Here is a 16,958-nt window from a genome sequence, read left to right as displayed (position 1 = left end):
CTGCAGTCACACTCTGATTGGAGGGAAGGGACACACCCCCCTGCATTTATTACAAAGGAACAGAGCTGAGGCTGTCACCCTGCTGGAGGTCCCTCCCACCACCTTTTTTCTCTAGGTGTCAGGAAAACTTGTCAGAAGTGATTCATGCAGATAGCAGAGGAATGAAACAGCAAACAGAAATGACCTTTACACCCTGGTCACATCAAAGCCGATTTTGAAATTGTGCAACTTACAGTCTTGCATGCACTACTTTAGAAACAGGTGCGGCTCCGACCAAGTCAGAACCGCACCGATATGACCGCTCTAATAGGGGACAATAGGGTGCGACTTGGCATACGATTTACAAGTCGCCTGGCATGCAAATCACACCCGATGTGAATGGGGGCTTAGTGCTCTTAGGCTGCTTTCAAACTGATCCGTTTTTCTTCCATGTGTGTTAAAAAAAATAATAATCAGAAGAAAAATGTATTCCTATAGAACTCTTCACACAGATCTGTTGAGGGTCCGGTGCATTTTTTAAAATCATGCTTGCTGCAGTTCTGGTGCGGTAAAAAAAAAAAAAAACACACCACCCGTGCTGCGTTTTTAAGTCACGTCCTGTAGAAAACACTGCAAATGCAATTAAACCCATACAGATTTTTGCTATGGATTGGTGTGAAAGTAGCCTTAATTAAGACAAGTACACACTAAAGAGGGATACCCTTTGCTCATATTTCGTGTCTGAAGGTTTTCAACCACTTTAATACAGAAAGAGGATGTACGTCCCGGAGCGAGGCTAAGGTCTATCATTTCATTGGTGAAGCGTGGACACAGGCTGCAGTAGCCAGCACCCAGGTTGTCCATGTGTGATGAAAGAAGCAAGTCCATAGATTCGGGTAGGTTCTAATCACCTCCTGAATGCCTGGCAACAGTGGCTCCAGCACCCTCTGAAAAGCAATCTATGGCAAGCTTGCTGAGCACACTGCTCCTATACAAACAGAAGCCCATGCGTGCCAGGTTTATGGATGATCATGTGATCTACGCTGGTCTTGTGTGGCCAGTAGAGTGTGGGAGGGGCCTGAGGTGCCAAGGCAGGGGGTGGGGCAGGCTAGGCGATGGTGGCCAATGATGGAGGAGAGCTCGCCATCCATAGAAGAGGAAGGAGCGATGATCGGGCTGCAGAGTGACAAGGACAGAGGGAGGGCAGGGAATTAGCAAAGCTTAGTGATAAATAAGAGGGATGAGGGCTGACATGGAAGATCGGGCTGGAGGGGCCGGCTGATCATAGTGGGTGGAGGCCGGGAATGAGGAGGCGTCTCCGTCTCCCGCCATTTCCCAGTACGGACCCTCCGGGCCCGCTATTCCCGTCCATCAGAACGCAGCACATGCCCCTCTCCCCCCATCCGCACCGCTCCGCCCCCGAACTCCCGCCACACCGAGCACAGGGGCCCGGGCGGACAGCTCCCCGCTCTGAGGCCGCCTTGGGCAGCATGTCTGATCGCCCTCTTCCCCTACACCTGAAAGTCTATTCCCGTAAAGCCCTGCCCCCGCAAGGCCTACAAATCGCCCGCCGTCTTACCAGAGCCTCCAGCTTATTGACTGCTGTCTCCATGTTGAATAGTTTACATTCCTCAGGCGGACCCGGGAATACGAGCGGGGGAGGGCACAGAGGAGGAGCCCTGCCTCTACTGTACTAGACGGAGGGCACACAATCCGCGCTGCTCATTGGCCAGCTGTCATTTTCAACGTAGCCCCGATTGGTGTGCCGCCGATGAGTCCGGCAAGTTCATTGGCTGTATCGATCTCGCCCGTGTTGCCCTATTGGTTCATTGAGCTCTTAGTGGGTGTAGCCTTTGGTGATGGGAAGCGGTTGGGTGTAATACGAGAAATACGACTCGCTGATTCGCTCTCGGATGGGTACCGCCCACCTTCTTAGGCGCGAGCAGCATGCCATTGGCTGGTTCGCCAACACGCCGCCTCTGGTTTTGATTTTGAATGTAGAAGTTGTTCGGGAGAAGCAGTCGACAGCTGGCAGTGCCCTGCATTCATCTCATCCAGGTGGGTGTGAGGACCCCTGTCTTCTAATACATCATCTCCAAGTATTAACCCTTACAGGGGACGAGGGGGGCACAGAACACGCCATGTGCAGATGGCTGTTGTGCCAAGTTCTGTGCACATCCTAGATCTAGGGTTGACACCGCATCGCTTTAAAACCGAACACATATTAATTACACAGGTTCTGGGGCTGATTAAGGTGCTATTTAAACTCACGTGGTGCCTTATTTGCAACAAATTAGCCTCAAACCTGTGGAGTTAATGTGTGTTCGGGTGTAAAGGGATGAGGTGGCAACGAAAAAAAAGGCAAAGTTTTTATATAAATCAGTATTAAATATTTCAAATGTAAGGGCAGCACAGTGGCTAAATGGTTAGCATTTCTGCCTGGCAGTACTAGGGTCATTGGTTTGAATCCCAACCACAGCACCACCTTCCTGGTGTTTGTACAGTCTCCCTGTACCTGCGTGGGTTTCCTCCGGGTACTCTGGTTTCCTCCGACACGCCAAAGACTTGCTGGTAGGCTAATTGGATCCTGTCTAAATTGGCCCTGGTATGTGTATGTATGAATGTGTGTGAGTTAGGGACCTTAGATTGTGCGCTCCTTGAGGCTTAGGGACTTATGTGAATGTAATATATCTATATATATGTAAAGCGCTGTGTAAATTGAAGGTGCTATATAAGTACCTGTAATAAATAAATAAATAAATTGCTAATACCTGTAAGGTAACAAAAGAACCTTGGATGCAGATGCCGGGTGAACAAAATGAAAGATAGTATCAATCATCTTTGACTCTGCCTACACCATATTAATGCACAAAAAATAGACTTCTGATGTTCAATAAAGATTTATTAGGAACTGTAAAACAGTTTTTTTACATTTATAATTGAATTTGAATTGCTCTTCTGAAACAATTAGTTTTTTTTTTTGTTGTTTTTTTTTTTGTTGTTTTTTTTTTGTTGGTGCTGTCCAAGTCACAGTACTAATAATATACAGTGACATGATATATATGATTTACGTGAATGAATTGTGGCAATTAACACTTTTCTGTTTAGTATCACTTTAAGCTGGCCAAAGATGGATCTTTTTTTTTTGATCAGGCTGCTCAAAAAAAAAACAACTAAAGATTCCTCCTACACATTAAAGGTTGATGGAAGCAGAGGTGTAACTGGAAGCACGTGGGCCCCAATGCAAACGTTGACCCCCCCCTCCCCGTACTACCATGCACCGCGTGCCAAGATACTTCCGCTGCTGGCTGCACATGCACAAGGTGGGGGTAGGCTGGCCACACTATGAGCTGCTAGGTGAAAGTAGTGGCCTTGTATGTAAAAAAAGGAAGCTCAGAGGGCCTGGCCTGGGCGTGCCTTCTGACTTCCAGATTCACATATAAGCCCACCGCTTTCATCTGGCAGCTCAGAGTGTGGCCAGCCTACCCCCACTGTGTTCATGTGCACAGTTGAGCAGGGCAGAGACTCTGAGCAAAAAGTGCACCGCAGGGGAAAAGGGCTTGTCCCGTCACCTTGTGTAGGTGAAACTGGGAACTCAGAGGGCCTACCCAGCCCGGGTTCTCTGAGTGTACTGAATTATCTACACAGATTGATGTGGCAAGCGCTTTTCCCCAGTGACACAGTGTAAAACCTAATGTGACAGGAAGGCCACATGGGCCCCCTGGAGCATGGGTGGGGTTGCCACTGGCTCTCCCCATGGGCTTAGCTTCAGGGGTCGCAGCCAAGACCTGCAGACTGAGAAACAGAAGCAAACAGAAGGTGTACAGAGAAATACTGTTCTTTCACATTCAGATCAGGGCTTTAGATTAGGACCCACAATGTTCAGGAGGGGATCCTTGAGCAGATTCCCTTCTGAATCAGAACTGAATGGGACAGATGTCAGTTTTTTTACATCCATACCCGTTCAGTTTGTATCCACTTTTACACAGTGGACAGGGGGAGACCTGTAGTGACTCTGTGGGCAGGCTACCTCTGTTCTGTAATATTTAGATTCAGAAAAACTAAAAAGCACTCAGTCCTTTTCCCTTTTTGTTTATGGACCCGAATAAACTTGGAGGTAGGTAGGTGTAAACCAGTGTTTCTCAACTCCAGTCCTCATGGACCCCCAACAGGTCATGTTTTCAGGATTTCCCTCAGATGAAACAGCTGTGGTAATTACTAAGGCAGTGAAACTGATCAAATCACCTGTGCAAAATAATGGAAATCCTGAAAACATGACCTGTTGGGGGTCCATGAGGACTGGAGTTGAGAAACACTGGTGTAAACAGACATAAGTCCATTTACATCAGCCTGCCCAAAGTTCTGCATTGAGCTTCTGATCACGTCTGCTTGAAAAACAAGGAGGTCCTGATTGGAAAGCTTGTGTGAAAGGGCATTAAGAGAGAGTTGTTGGGTGGTGGAAAACATGTGGCTTAGCTGTGCATTTTTACCATCCTCCAAATACAAGTGTAAATAAGTACATCATAGTACAGCAGGAGCTATATGGCTGTACTTTATATTCTGATAACTGTGGCTATAGTTTATATGCTGATTCTGAGGTTGTACTTTATAAGCTGACAAATGTGACTATACTTTATATGCTGATAAATGTGCTACACAGTATCAGCATACACAGCCATATAAAGTATAGCCACATTTATCAGCATATAAATACAACCACAGAATCAGCATATCATGTATAGCCACATTTACCAACATATAAAGTAGGACCACTGAATCGGCATATAAATACAACCACAGGATCAGCATATCATGTATAGCCACATTTACCAACATATAAAGTAGGACCACTGAATCGGCATATAAAGTATAGCCACATTTATCAGCATACACAGTAAAGCCACACTCTGTAGCTGTACTGTTTATGCTGATATTGAGGCTGTACTGTGTATTGACTGTACCTTCCGTGCCCTGCCGACTGCTTGTGCACCCACCGCCGCAATTGCACACCTGCTCCTGCAGCCCCCTCTCACTCCTGCCCAGACTGTTCTCAGTATCCCTCTGCCAGAGACAGGCTGTGGGCTGCTGCTCCCGACTGAAACATTATTTCAGCATCAAGATCTGCAGCTTCGGCTCTATCCTCCTATGCACCGAAAATAAGTCCCCTCACTGCTCTCCATGTACCGGGCCATCTACTGTGGGCAGACAATGGTTTTGAAGAAGGTGAAGCACTGCAGTAAGAACCAGCAGTTTTTCTGGGCCATGCTGAACACTACCTCATGTCAAAACCCAATGTGACAGAGTGGCCGCACGGGCCACCTGGAGCATGGGCGGAGTCGCAATTGCAACCCTTGAAGCTACGACCATGGATGGAGGAATCCTCCCCACTGTGCTATTGTATTTTGACAGCAGAATACACTGATTATCGTCGCAGCCAATTGGCTGCAGTGCTGATAAAGGAAAATTTTCCAACATTCTTGTTCCAACATTCTTGAGCAGGAGCAGCCATAGGTGGATTGCAATTTTGCGCCTCCCTGCGGAACTGGCAAATTTTCAATCCATTTATAATTATTTATTTTAAAAAAAAGGTATTTATAATGTTTTTATGGACAACTTTAGATTTACCAAAAATATGTAAAAAGGATTCACTTAAAGAGTTAATTCATTCATTGCAGTTGTATCAGATCAGGTAGGCCTTTGTACTATATACTGTAGTCTCTGGTAGATCTAAAGTAGAGATGAGCTTAGACATGTTCAGATCCTATCATAAGTAGCCAGGGCATTTCCCACCCCACATATATACATGTCCCTTGTATACATGGGACTGCAGTCTGGGAAATGCTCTGGTCACTTACGATTGGCCCAGTACAGGTGACAGCTACCTGGCAGGATCACTCATGTAGGTTCAGACCAGGATCCAAACATGCTTGCGCTTACCCTTAATCTAAAGAAGGTTGTACAGTCAGATTGTATAGTGTATGATAACCTTTCAGTGGAATTATGCTCCAGAAGTGTTTCACAGCTTCCTCACCTGTTGCTGACATCTTCAGCCAGTTTTCTTCCAGGTTCCTGATGTGTGGGAGTTCATCTCGGCAGATGCTAAAATTGTACAATCCTGTCCGTTTGTCAATTTTTTTTTTAACTAAAATTCCATTTTAAAGTTAATGTAAACCCTCATCTTACATAAAACAACCCATTCAGTTTAAAATAGAAATGAAAGGCAAACATTTGTGTATAGATATAAAAAACATTATAAACACCCTTTTTTTAAAAAAAAATAACATGAACCTTGTTCTCAGCTGCATCAGGGGCTTAGAGAGGTGGGGGTGGAGACAGCAGGGGTCGTGTCATCAGGAGGCAGAGAGAGCAGTACATCAATCTTCTCAGTGATTAGCTGTGCTGGGGGGCATGTCAGCACAAGTCTGACCAGTAGAGGACAGGCAGGCCGTGCTCCAAAGTAGAAAGCAAAGAAGAAAACTGACCACACTGAGATGGATGTGCTTTCATGCATAGTGTGGTCAGTTTGAAATAGGAAAGCAGGAGGGCTGGCAGGATCTCCAGGAACTTTACACAAAGGAATCAATGCAAAGAGAACTGTAAACTTTTAAACACAAGCACGTGGTACACCACACACATATCAGAAAAAATAAATGTTGGGGTAACATATAACTTAAAGAGTAACTCCACTTTTGTTGAGAAAAAAATGTTTCCCTCTGGGTGATCTATGTACATTGCAAGTTGTTTCAGATTCCTACCTTTTGTTATTCTGAAGAAAGAGCTGTTTGTCTGTGTTCATGTGCAAAGTGAATGTGAATTGGAGTGGCTTTATAATTAACAATCAGCTGTTGCAATTGCATGGTTCTGATGAGGAAAGTGGCAGGGTCTGTATCCCTTTAGACATGATGTCTCACCAAAAATGACATTTTTGTTGTAGGGAATGCCCAAAATCTGACTTGTATCAGTGCAGACTTCAGGGAAAATCGGTAAACCAAGCATACAAGCCGGAAATGACATTTTGGGGGAGGGGATGGGATCTTCTGTACACAGTCTGTGTATAGAATGCCTCCAGATTGCCATATTGCATTCGTGCAAAAGAAGGAGTTGATATATGCTTAAATAAATAACCAATGGTACTCAAATGCATACAACAAATAATGTGAAAAATTAGCAGAATGTATAATCAATAAATTACAAATCAAAGTACCATGTGAATGCTTGGTGCTTCAAACAGTCTTTTTAGTGCATAGTGACATGAAAGAAAGTTCTTAACGTAATGGACGTGTCCAAAACTGCTTCTTCTCCTTTAACCACTTCAATACCAGGCACTTTTATCCCCTTCCTGCCCAGGCCAATTTTCAGGTTTCAGCGCTCTCACACTTTCAATGACAATTTTGCGGTCATGCAACATTGTACCCAAACTAAAATTTTATTTTGTTCACACAACTAGAGCTTTCTTTTGGTGGTATTTAATCACCACTGGGGTTTTAATTTTTTTGCTAAATTAACAAAAAAAGACTAAACATTTTGAAAAAAAAAAGTGTTTCTTTGTTTGTTATAAAAGTTTGCAAATACATAATTGTTCTTCATAAATTTAGGCCAAGATGCATTCTGCTACATGTCTTTGGTGAAATTAACTCAAATTAGTATTTATTATTTAGTCTGTAGAAAGGTTATAGAGTTCACAAACTTTGGGATATATCTGAAAATTGATCAATCCTGAAGTATTGTTGGCCAATCTAATTTCTAGAGACCCAAAATTGTCAGAACAGTACAGATATCCCCCAAATGTCCCCTTTTTGCGAAGTAGACAGTCCGACGTATTTCATAAGAGGCATGGTGAGTTTTTTTGAAGTTGTAATTTTTTTTTATCATAATGTTTCGGAAAATTAAGAAATTAAAAAAAGATTTTCACAATTTTTTTTTATATACTGTCACCAGTGCAGTACAGCGTCATCATATAACTAATGTGGTGATCAGGGACACTGACTGGTGACAGTACGAAAAAAACAATTGATCATTTTTTTCAATATTTTTTATTACATTTTTATCTCTTTTTTTAAAGATTTTTTTTCATATTACACTATGACCAAGGTAGTATAATGTTACCACTTACTATCATAAGGGGTGTGTCCATTGGAGCGCTCCTCTTATGAGGAAGTCAAGGAAGTGACGAAACGCGTCAAGGGATATGACGTTGGACGTTGCCCGAGAAACCGGAAGTAGCGGAGCGGCCATCTTTAGTGTGGTATCACAGTTTGGAGTTCCTGGAAGCTGCTTGAGGTGGAGTCATGGGATCTTTTATGCGATTTTTAATGGTTTTATATGTAAGCATATTTTATTAAAGCGTGGATCTGTATAACTTTGAACATACTGCACTATATGGATTTATTTTCTCTCTATGAATGCTTTGGAGCATAAGGAGGTGAGAGTATTGGAGTGAGCATTGAGGGATCAGAAGGTATCCATGTGGTTCCGGTTGATCTATATCCCTATCTGGATTTCTATATTCTTATAAGGCTGGCTAATTATTTACTAGGGTACGGGTATGTGATTCAGCCACTTAGATGTGCACATTGAGTGTTCACAGAGAAGCGTATATATAAATATCACACGGAGTGTTTCACTATCACAAGTGTTTTCACGTTTTGTGTGTTTTTGTGCACGAAAATATGAGGAAATTTTAAATTTTTTTTTTGAGTGATTATTAATGATTTGATTAAATGTTTTTTTTTTTGAGGATAATACACTATTGAGTTTTCTTTGTTTTGAGGTACACAGAAATTATTGGAATCATACGGCGAGTTTAAAAAGAAATTGGAAGAAAGATTTATGGACTTTATTTGGGTTTTATTTTTCACATAATTTGATGGACATTAAAAAGGTTTATTATTATTGATTTATACTCTCAAGGGTGAAAGTGGGACTTTTTTTAGTGTTACTTCACAGGGTATTATAGAGTGTAGAAGTTTAGACACCGATTTATATTTCATAACCTTGTGTTGGTCTGTCACATAAAATCCCAATAAAATACATTTAAGTTTTTGGTTGTAACATGACAAAATGTGGAAAATTTCAAGGGGTATGAATACTTTTTCAAGGCTCTGTATGTATGGAAACCAAATATTAAGAGCTCATAGTGCAGTATTTATTAAATGTATAAAGAACAGTGGAAAAATATGAGATATGCTCTTACATTAAACTGTGCCCTATCTCAAGGCAGCCAGCATGTATCATTATGGAAGGGTCCTGCCACTCCGCTTAATCCTGGAGCCAGTGTGTGTTCCAAATGTCAGAAATTGTGTACCGGAAGTGACGTACTGGAACCAGATGTTGCAACTGGATGTTCCACTCTATGCGTTTCGATATGACATCATCAGGAAGCTCAGAGATTAGGCACATTTTTAACATTTGCATAACATAATACATTTGCAATTCTGTTTTTCCCACAAAAGTGGAGTTACCCTTTAAAGTCCATACACTGTCCATACAGTGTGATATTCACAAGTGCCGCAGTCAGATTGGGCAAAGTTTGTGCCAATAGATTATTGTATGGCAGGTGAGATGATGGAGCTTGGGTTAAAGTTTGCCATGCTATGTAGAAAATTTCCTAATGGTTCCAATCTAATCAGATTAAATGTGGGTTTCTTTTGAATGACTATTTTTCAAATTAAAATGTATCCAAATTTAGGAACAAAAAAGTAATATAATTGCACTTTGGAGGTGGTGGCTGCATTAGTTTATTTTTTTCAGGATTTTTCCTCTTTTATTTTCACCTTGTGATCCTGTTAGTAACATACTTTGTCTCAGGGTGACAGCACTCACTGTACTGTATCTATGAAGGAACAGCGTGGTCACCCTAGGAAAGGACTACTGAATCTCCTCTTATTCATACATCATGGGGAAGGAGGAGGAGTTCTGTAGTTCACAAAGTCAAAAGGCGGGTTTTTTTTTTTTAGTGAGCCCTCATTTCAACCCTACTGAACACTTTTGGGATGGATTTTAACACTGATTGTGAGCAGGTCTTCTCATCCAAGATCAGTATCTGACCTCACAAATGCTCATTTGGCTGAATAGACACAAGTTCCCACTGACACTCCAAGAGCTTGTGAAAAGCCTTCCTAGAATAATTAAAGTGTTACTAAACCCACAACAGTAAAATCAGTCTGTATATGCAGTGAGTAAAGCATGCTTGATATACTCACTGTGGAACCTAAGGTGTTAATCCTCCACATTGTGTAAAAAGGCTGTTTGATCCTGTCTTCTCTGATCCCCCCTTCTTCTACGGTCCCCAATCCAACTGCCATAGTATAGAGCTAAAGGAGTCACTCTGCCTATGTTCAGTTTAGTGTGTTATTGCTAGAGAGTTTTTTTTTTAATTTGGGAGAATGCATGTGATCAGCACAGGGTCAATCAGTACTTTCCAGACAGAGGGTCAGGGGTCATGGAGAATCATAGGACAGTCAGAGCAGAATGAAAACTCCTACAAGATTAACCAGTGCTCGGCCAGACACTTATAAAAGGCACAAGACTGCTATATACTGCTGATGAGGAAAGGTATTTAGCAGTTTCTATTTACTAATCTAATTGAATTTCCATGTTTTATGTGCTGTGGGAGACCAATTATAGTGAATGCAGGGTCCTGTGTTTAGTAACACTCTAATCTTGTCTTCTCTGGTCCTCCCCTTCTTTCACTGTACCTGACTCATCTCCTGATAGAACAGAGCCTTTGGGACAAGCTGCACATGCTCAGTTTGGTGTGTATTGCTGAAGAGTTTTTTGTTTTCTTGGGAGAGTGCATGTGATCAGCACAGGTCCAATCAACATTGTCCAAACAGAGTCTCATAGGACAGTGAGAGGAGAATAAAAATTCCTCCTACAAGCGTTAACCAGTGCTCTCCTGGATAATGATAGAAGTCACAAGACTGCTCTAAGTTCTGATGAGAAAAGGTATTTAGCAGTTTATAGTTACTACAATAATTGCATTTCCATGTTGTGTGTACTGTGGGAGACCAGATATAGTGAATGCAGGGTCCTGGGTTTAGTAACACTTTAACCACCTCCCGCCCGCCATATAGTAATATGACGGATGCAAGGTGGTTCTCTCGTTCTGGGAGGACGTCATATGACGTCCTCCAATTCCAACCGTGCATGCGCGGCTCCTGGAGCCCTGATGATCAGTGTAGCCCCAGCAGCGCCACCTGTCAGTGTCCATCAGTGCCAGCTCTCAGTGCTCATCTATGCCACCTGCCAGTGCCAGTCAGTGCCACCTAACAGTGCCAGTCAGTGCCGCCTATCAGTGCCAGTAGGTGCCACCTGTCAGTGCCATATATGAGTACTGCCTTTCAGTGCCCATCAGTGATGCCTTTCAGTGCCACCTATCAGTGTCCTTCAGTGCAGCCTATCAGTGCCCATCACTGCAGCCTTATTAGCGCACATCAGTGAAAGAGAAAAATCACTTATTTACAAAATTTTATAACAAAAACTAAGAAAAACCTTTTTTTTTGTTCAAACTTTTCAGTGGTTTTTGGTTTGTTTAAGAAAAAATAAAAAACCCAGAGGTGAATAAATACCGCCAAAATAAAGCTCTGTCACAAAAAAATGCTAAAAGTTTCATATGGGTACAGTGTTGCATGACCGCGCAATTGTCATTCAAAGTGTGACAGCGCTGAAAGCTGGAAATTGGCCTGGGCAGGAAGGGGGTATAAGTGCCCTGTAGGCTAGTCGTTAAGGCTTTTAAAGCCTCAAATGGTGGGTAAACTCCTTATTAATGCACAAACTTTTGGCAATTTTTGTAAATAATAACATATTATATAAATGCATATGTTAGAGACATATAAATCACACAAAGATAATTATTTGATTTGAATTTTTAAAATTACAGAATATGGCAAAGTTCATGCAAGCACGCAGAAGACCAGGAAAACACAAGCAGAAGAAACAATGGGCAGCAAAGAAATCAGACACTTCCAGTTGTAACTCAGTACAGTAAGTTAATACTGCGCCATTTGTCTCTGGCTACTGATTAGGACATACAGGCAATGCTTCTTTTATGCTGATGCATCAGAGTTTCTTCACAACTTTACAGAAACGTGTGCTTCAGCCTTATTGCTTAGCAATAGAGACATAGAGCTCAATTCACTATGTTAAATTCCAAATGTGGTATTTAACTCAGGAGCATGCAATTCCACAAAAAAATGCACGTTAAATAATACAACTTATTCTTTTTATTTTGCAGTATTTGACATGTGTTTTTGCATGTTATTTTACCGCAGACCAGCTGCAGTAGTAACTGAAACATTTAGCAATGGTATTCCTACCACTGCTAAATGTGACAATTTAGCTCAGGGCTTCCAGTTGTTAAGGAGCCAGCACCCACCGGCATCCCAACAACCAGTGACTCCTGTAACAAATGAGTTGACAGTAAAAAAAAAACAACTATTATTATACAGGACTTATATAGCGCCAACAGTTTGCTCAGCGCTTTACATTATGGAGGGAGACAGTACAGTAACAATACAGTTCAACACAAGAGGGATTAGAGGGCCCTGCTCCTTGGAGCTTACAATCTAAGATGGAGGGGATAGTGGTACAAGAGGTAATTAGCTGTGGGGGATGGAGTGGTAGGAAGAGTAGAGGATTCCAATATTAGCTGGGGTCGGGGTAGGCTTCCCTGAAGAGATGGGTTTTCAGAGTGCGCCTAAAAGTGAGCAGAGTAGGCAATAGCCTGATAGATTGGGGTAGGGAGTTCCAGAGGATGGGTGAAGCCCTTGAGAAATCCTGGAGATGAGCATGGGAGGAGGAGACAAGGGAGCTAGAGAGTAGGAGGTCTGGCGAGGAGCGGAGAGTACGGTTTGGGTGGTATTTAGAGACAAGGTGGGTGATGTAATTAGGGGCAGTGTTATGAACGGCTTTATACGTCAGTGTTAGTGTTTTGAATTTTATCCGCTGGGCAATTGGAAGCCAGTGGAGGGATTGGCAAAAAGGGGTGGCAAACACAGAGCGGTTAGTAAGATGAATGAGTCTGGCAGCAGCGTTCATGATGGACTGGAGTGGGGATAGCCTGCGATGAGGTAGGCCAGTGAGGAGGGGGTTACAATAGTCAAGGCGTGATATAATAAGGGAGTGAATAAGTTGCTTAGTGGTTTCCGAGGTTAGGAACGGTCATATCTTGGAGATGTTACGGAGGTGAAGTCTACACGAGTTTGTCAGTGATTGGACCTGGGGCTGAAAGGACAGATGGGAGTCTAGGATTACACCTAGTACCTTGGCGTGAGGGGTGGGACTAGTGTTGTTGATCATGATGGAGAAGTCGGGGGGGGCACAGGCTGGGGGGAATACTAGGAGCTCGGTTTTGGAAAGGTTGAGTCTGAGGAAATGGAGTGATATCCAGTCCGATATTTCACTTAGTAGGCTGGTGATGCGATTGGAGACTGAGGGGTGGAGGTGAGGGGTAGAGAGGCATAGAGATGGTAGTTGAAGCCATGGGAGTTTATCAATTGGCCAAGGGAGGAGGTGTAGATGGAGAAGAGGAGGGGTCCGAGGACAGAACCTTGAGGTTCCCCAACAGAGAGCGGGAGTGAAGGGCAGGTGGCAGCGTTATAGGTAACACTGAAGGAGCGCTGCGATAGATAGGAGGAGAACCAGGAGAGAGCGGAGTCTCTGAGGCCAAGAGAGTGGAGTTTTTTGAGGAGGAGGGGGTGGTCAACCATGTCAAAAGCCGCAGAGAGGTCAAGTAGTAGGAGTATAGTATAGTAGCCATTGGTTTTGGCGGTTAGTAGGTCATTGGTGAGTTTGAGTAGGGCAATGTGCAGTTCCCCCTCCCCCCAATCCGCAGCAGGTCCTTTGGGTCTGGTACGAATTTTGGAGGGACCTCACATCAAAAATAAACAAAAAATGGCATGAGGAACCCCCCCCCCCAAAATCCATACCAGATCCTTATTCGTGCAAGTAGCCCAGCTGGTCAGGAAAGAGAGGGGATTAGTGCCCCCTACCTCCTGAAACTTACCAGATCACAGGTCCTCAACATGGCGGGGGGGGATGTTTTGCCAGTGGGAGGGCTCCCTAGTTCCCTCCTTGTTCCCATGTTGATGCGGACAAGGGCCTCTTCCCCCAACCGTGGTTATGATGCCCGCACGAAAAGTAAAGACCATTGGCATGACTAGTCTGTCGCTTCTGCCGGCTAACAACCCACTTCCAGCACCACTTAAGTAAACAAAGGGGTAAGGTCAATGACATCACAAGGGGCGGGGCTACTCAGTGACATCATTGACCTACATGGTGTAATTCTTTGGGGGTATAAAAGCTCATTGGTAGTTCCAAAACAGTGATTTCACTTCACTCCAGAAGTAGTTTTCAGGGCTTTTTCTGGCCACTGTAATTTAAAACAAAGCAAAAGTTTACAAAAAAGGTTTCCCATGCAGGGGGTTCTCACCATCACATCCACATTGTCACCAGTGCCATCACATCCAGTGCTCATGCACTCACTGCTGTACCTCAGCTTTGTGTCCTTTACGCAGCATCCCAGCTGTTCTGTCCCTCATGGACTGTCTCTCATACTCAGGGACTTGTGCCTCAGACTATCCTCCAACACCTGGCCTAAACTGCCTAATCACACATCCATGTTCAGTCAATGATGTTATTGGGTGGTCCTGACCTCTTGTGACGTCATTGGCCAAACAAGGATGTTTTGTTTACATTTTACTGTCAGCGGGTAAACCCTGCTGACAGCAGATGAGTTACTGTTAAGGACGCAGTGGGTGCTGGCTACTTAGCAACCATTAGTATTCACTAAACAGTGTGTGGCTAGACCGCAACTTATTTAACAAATATTTTTTCTTTTTTTTTTTTACTTTTAGACATTTACCAAGTGTTTCTTGCAGGAAAGACCACATAAACCTGTTGTCAATTGACATTTCCATGCAATATTTGGATACATGACCCAGTTATCACATACAATATCCTTTAGTTAATTGAGCCCATAGTACGTAAGTAAGCTAGAGAAACCATTCAAACTGTTGTGTAAGACTACATGTACACATACAGTATTAGAGTGTATTTGGGAAGTTGTATGAAGTGAGGCAGTGTGGAAATATTTGCCTTATCAGTGGCCTTGTTACTATTAGGTTAGATTTAGATATGTGTATAAATCTGTCTTTCCTCTGAAGCCCGATCTGCTTTTACGATTGCACTTCAGAGGCTACTGACAGGCTGTGAGGAAACTATGTGACGTCTCCTCACCACCTGTTTTCATCGCATTTTTTCCAACAAATGCACCACAATCATGTGCATTGCATGCAGTTGCAGGGCATTAGCAGCACTTCTTCATTTGTTAGAGTGCGTAGCCTTCAGTGGGCAAATCGCTACATGTTGGGTAAACTTTGCTTCAGACGCAAAGCAAAGCATCATGACCTCTGCATGTAAACACCCTTGTCTGCTGCCTATTGCAGCTTAATTGAGGGCAGTTGGTGGGTAGCAAAAATGCAGCTCAGCCATGCATTTTTGACCCCCCCCCGAACAGCATGTCTAAATGCAGCCTTACTCTGCTTCCCTTTTTAAGTGTATATGGTCTTTTGAGATTGTGTTTGCTCATATTCCTTCATATGCGTCAGTTTGAATGTTCGGCAAACATATTTCAAATGCTTCTCAAATGCCCATTTAGTAGTCTAGCCCATGTAGTCTAGCCCTAAAGCTACTGTCACTAAAATCAAAGTGCCAATAAACCTGTTCACTGCAAAGAAGATAGTAATTACTCACCTTTCCCTCTACCCAGCTACTGTACATCTGGGAAGAATAATTTTCTGGTCCACTTCCATGCTCAGTGGTTTCGCCCACCGATCCCCATATCACTACTGTGTCCTGTACCACTGGACACAGCAAAGGACCAAAAGATTAGCATTTCTGGAAGTGTGTATTTGGTTTTTGTGACACAGCCTTTTTAATGTCCTGCAATAAGGAATTCTGTCCTCCTCTAGCTTTTAAGGCCTCCTACACACAGCCAATTACATGGAACCACTGGATAACAGAGACAAGAATCAGTGGATTCTTGCAGCTGGAATGATAGGACCATGCGAATAGCAGCGGCCACTCAGCCTATTTAAACTAGTGACTGGCTTACAGCAGCCACCACAGAGCAATTCTAAGAAAACTTGCTGGCAGTAGTCACACTGTAAATTTTCCTTAGAATGTGAACTTCATGCCAGTGAGGTAAGCAATTTAGAAAAGCTTGAGAAAGGCCCAGGCATTGGAAACATCACCCAGGGCCATAGTGCTTTTTGCTGGTGCGCCTGTAAGGTGGGCTTACATCGGTTAACTGTTGGTGCAACGTGCACCCTAGACTGACCCCACTTCTTGAATGGGACAGTCTTCCACCAGTTATTTTAGAGCATCTACGCCATATTGTGTAACACTCTCCTTTTTCTCATAACATTTGTAGCTCTACCCCCACAGGAGCCGCTTGGTAGATTGGGTTGTTCTTCTGACAATAACCTCAGCCCCACTGACACACCAAGTTAAGAAAATGTATAATGCACTGCTATTGGAAGCACAAATATAGATATTCTGCACACTGAACAAAAGTTCAGTATCAAAAATCAAATACAGACTAGTTAGCGGTAAATTAATCCAATATATTGGCGTGGATTTCAGTAAATAGCAGTATGCACAAAAATGAGAAAGTAAAAGATTAGACCGTTCACTAGACCATACGTTCACTAGGCAGCATAGTAAGGAATTTTATGCAGCTAAATTAGAGTAACCCTCATAATCCACAAAATTGGCAATAAGTAATGGCTTTAGAAAACAGTAACAGCAATGATAATTAATACTGCAATAATACCACTATATCCGCTTTAGAGTGCACTGTATATGAATGGCAGCAAAGAAATGTAGGTCTCCCTAAAGAGGTACCCCCTACTAAGGCAAAGTTCTTGTGATGAAGCTATCTGAGTTAGCAGTCTTTAGCCTTAGTTCTTCAGCTGGCT

General features: G+C 43.1%; 2 protein-coding genes across 2 annotated transcripts in view; one reads left to right on the top strand and one right to left on the bottom strand.

Moving 5' to 3' along the window:
- SKA2 (spindle and kinetochore associated complex subunit 2) overlaps positions 1–1,710 on the bottom strand; it is a 32,860-nt gene extending 31,150 nt beyond the window's left edge. Inside the window, exon 1 of the mRNA XM_089679178.1 lies at positions 1,559–1,710. Within this exon, the coding sequence (XP_089535304.1) occupies positions 1,559–1,591 (33 nt within the window). The 5' untranslated portion in view covers positions 1,592–1,710. The remainder of the gene's footprint in view (positions 1–1,558) is intronic.
- Positions 1,088–16,958, top strand: part of PRR11 (proline rich 11) — a 31,749-nt gene continuing 15,878 nt past the window's right edge. The window contains exons 1-2 of the mRNA XM_089679177.1: positions 1,088–2,037; positions 11,861–11,964. Of these exons, the coding sequence (XP_089535303.1) occupies positions 11,864–11,964 (101 nt within the window). The 5' untranslated portion in view covers positions 1,088–2,037; positions 11,861–11,863. The remainder of the gene's footprint in view (positions 2,038–11,860; positions 11,965–16,958) is intronic.

The sequence above is a fragment of the Staurois parvus genome, unplaced genomic scaffold (genome assembly GCF_062004578.1).
Source record: "Staurois parvus isolate SC_StPar_1 unplaced genomic scaffold, SC_StPar_1.0 ptg000220l, whole genome shotgun sequence".
NCBI classification, from domain to species: Eukaryota; Metazoa; Chordata; class Amphibia; order Anura; family Ranidae; genus Staurois; species Staurois parvus.
This window is presented reverse-complemented; position numbering and strand designations above follow the sequence as displayed.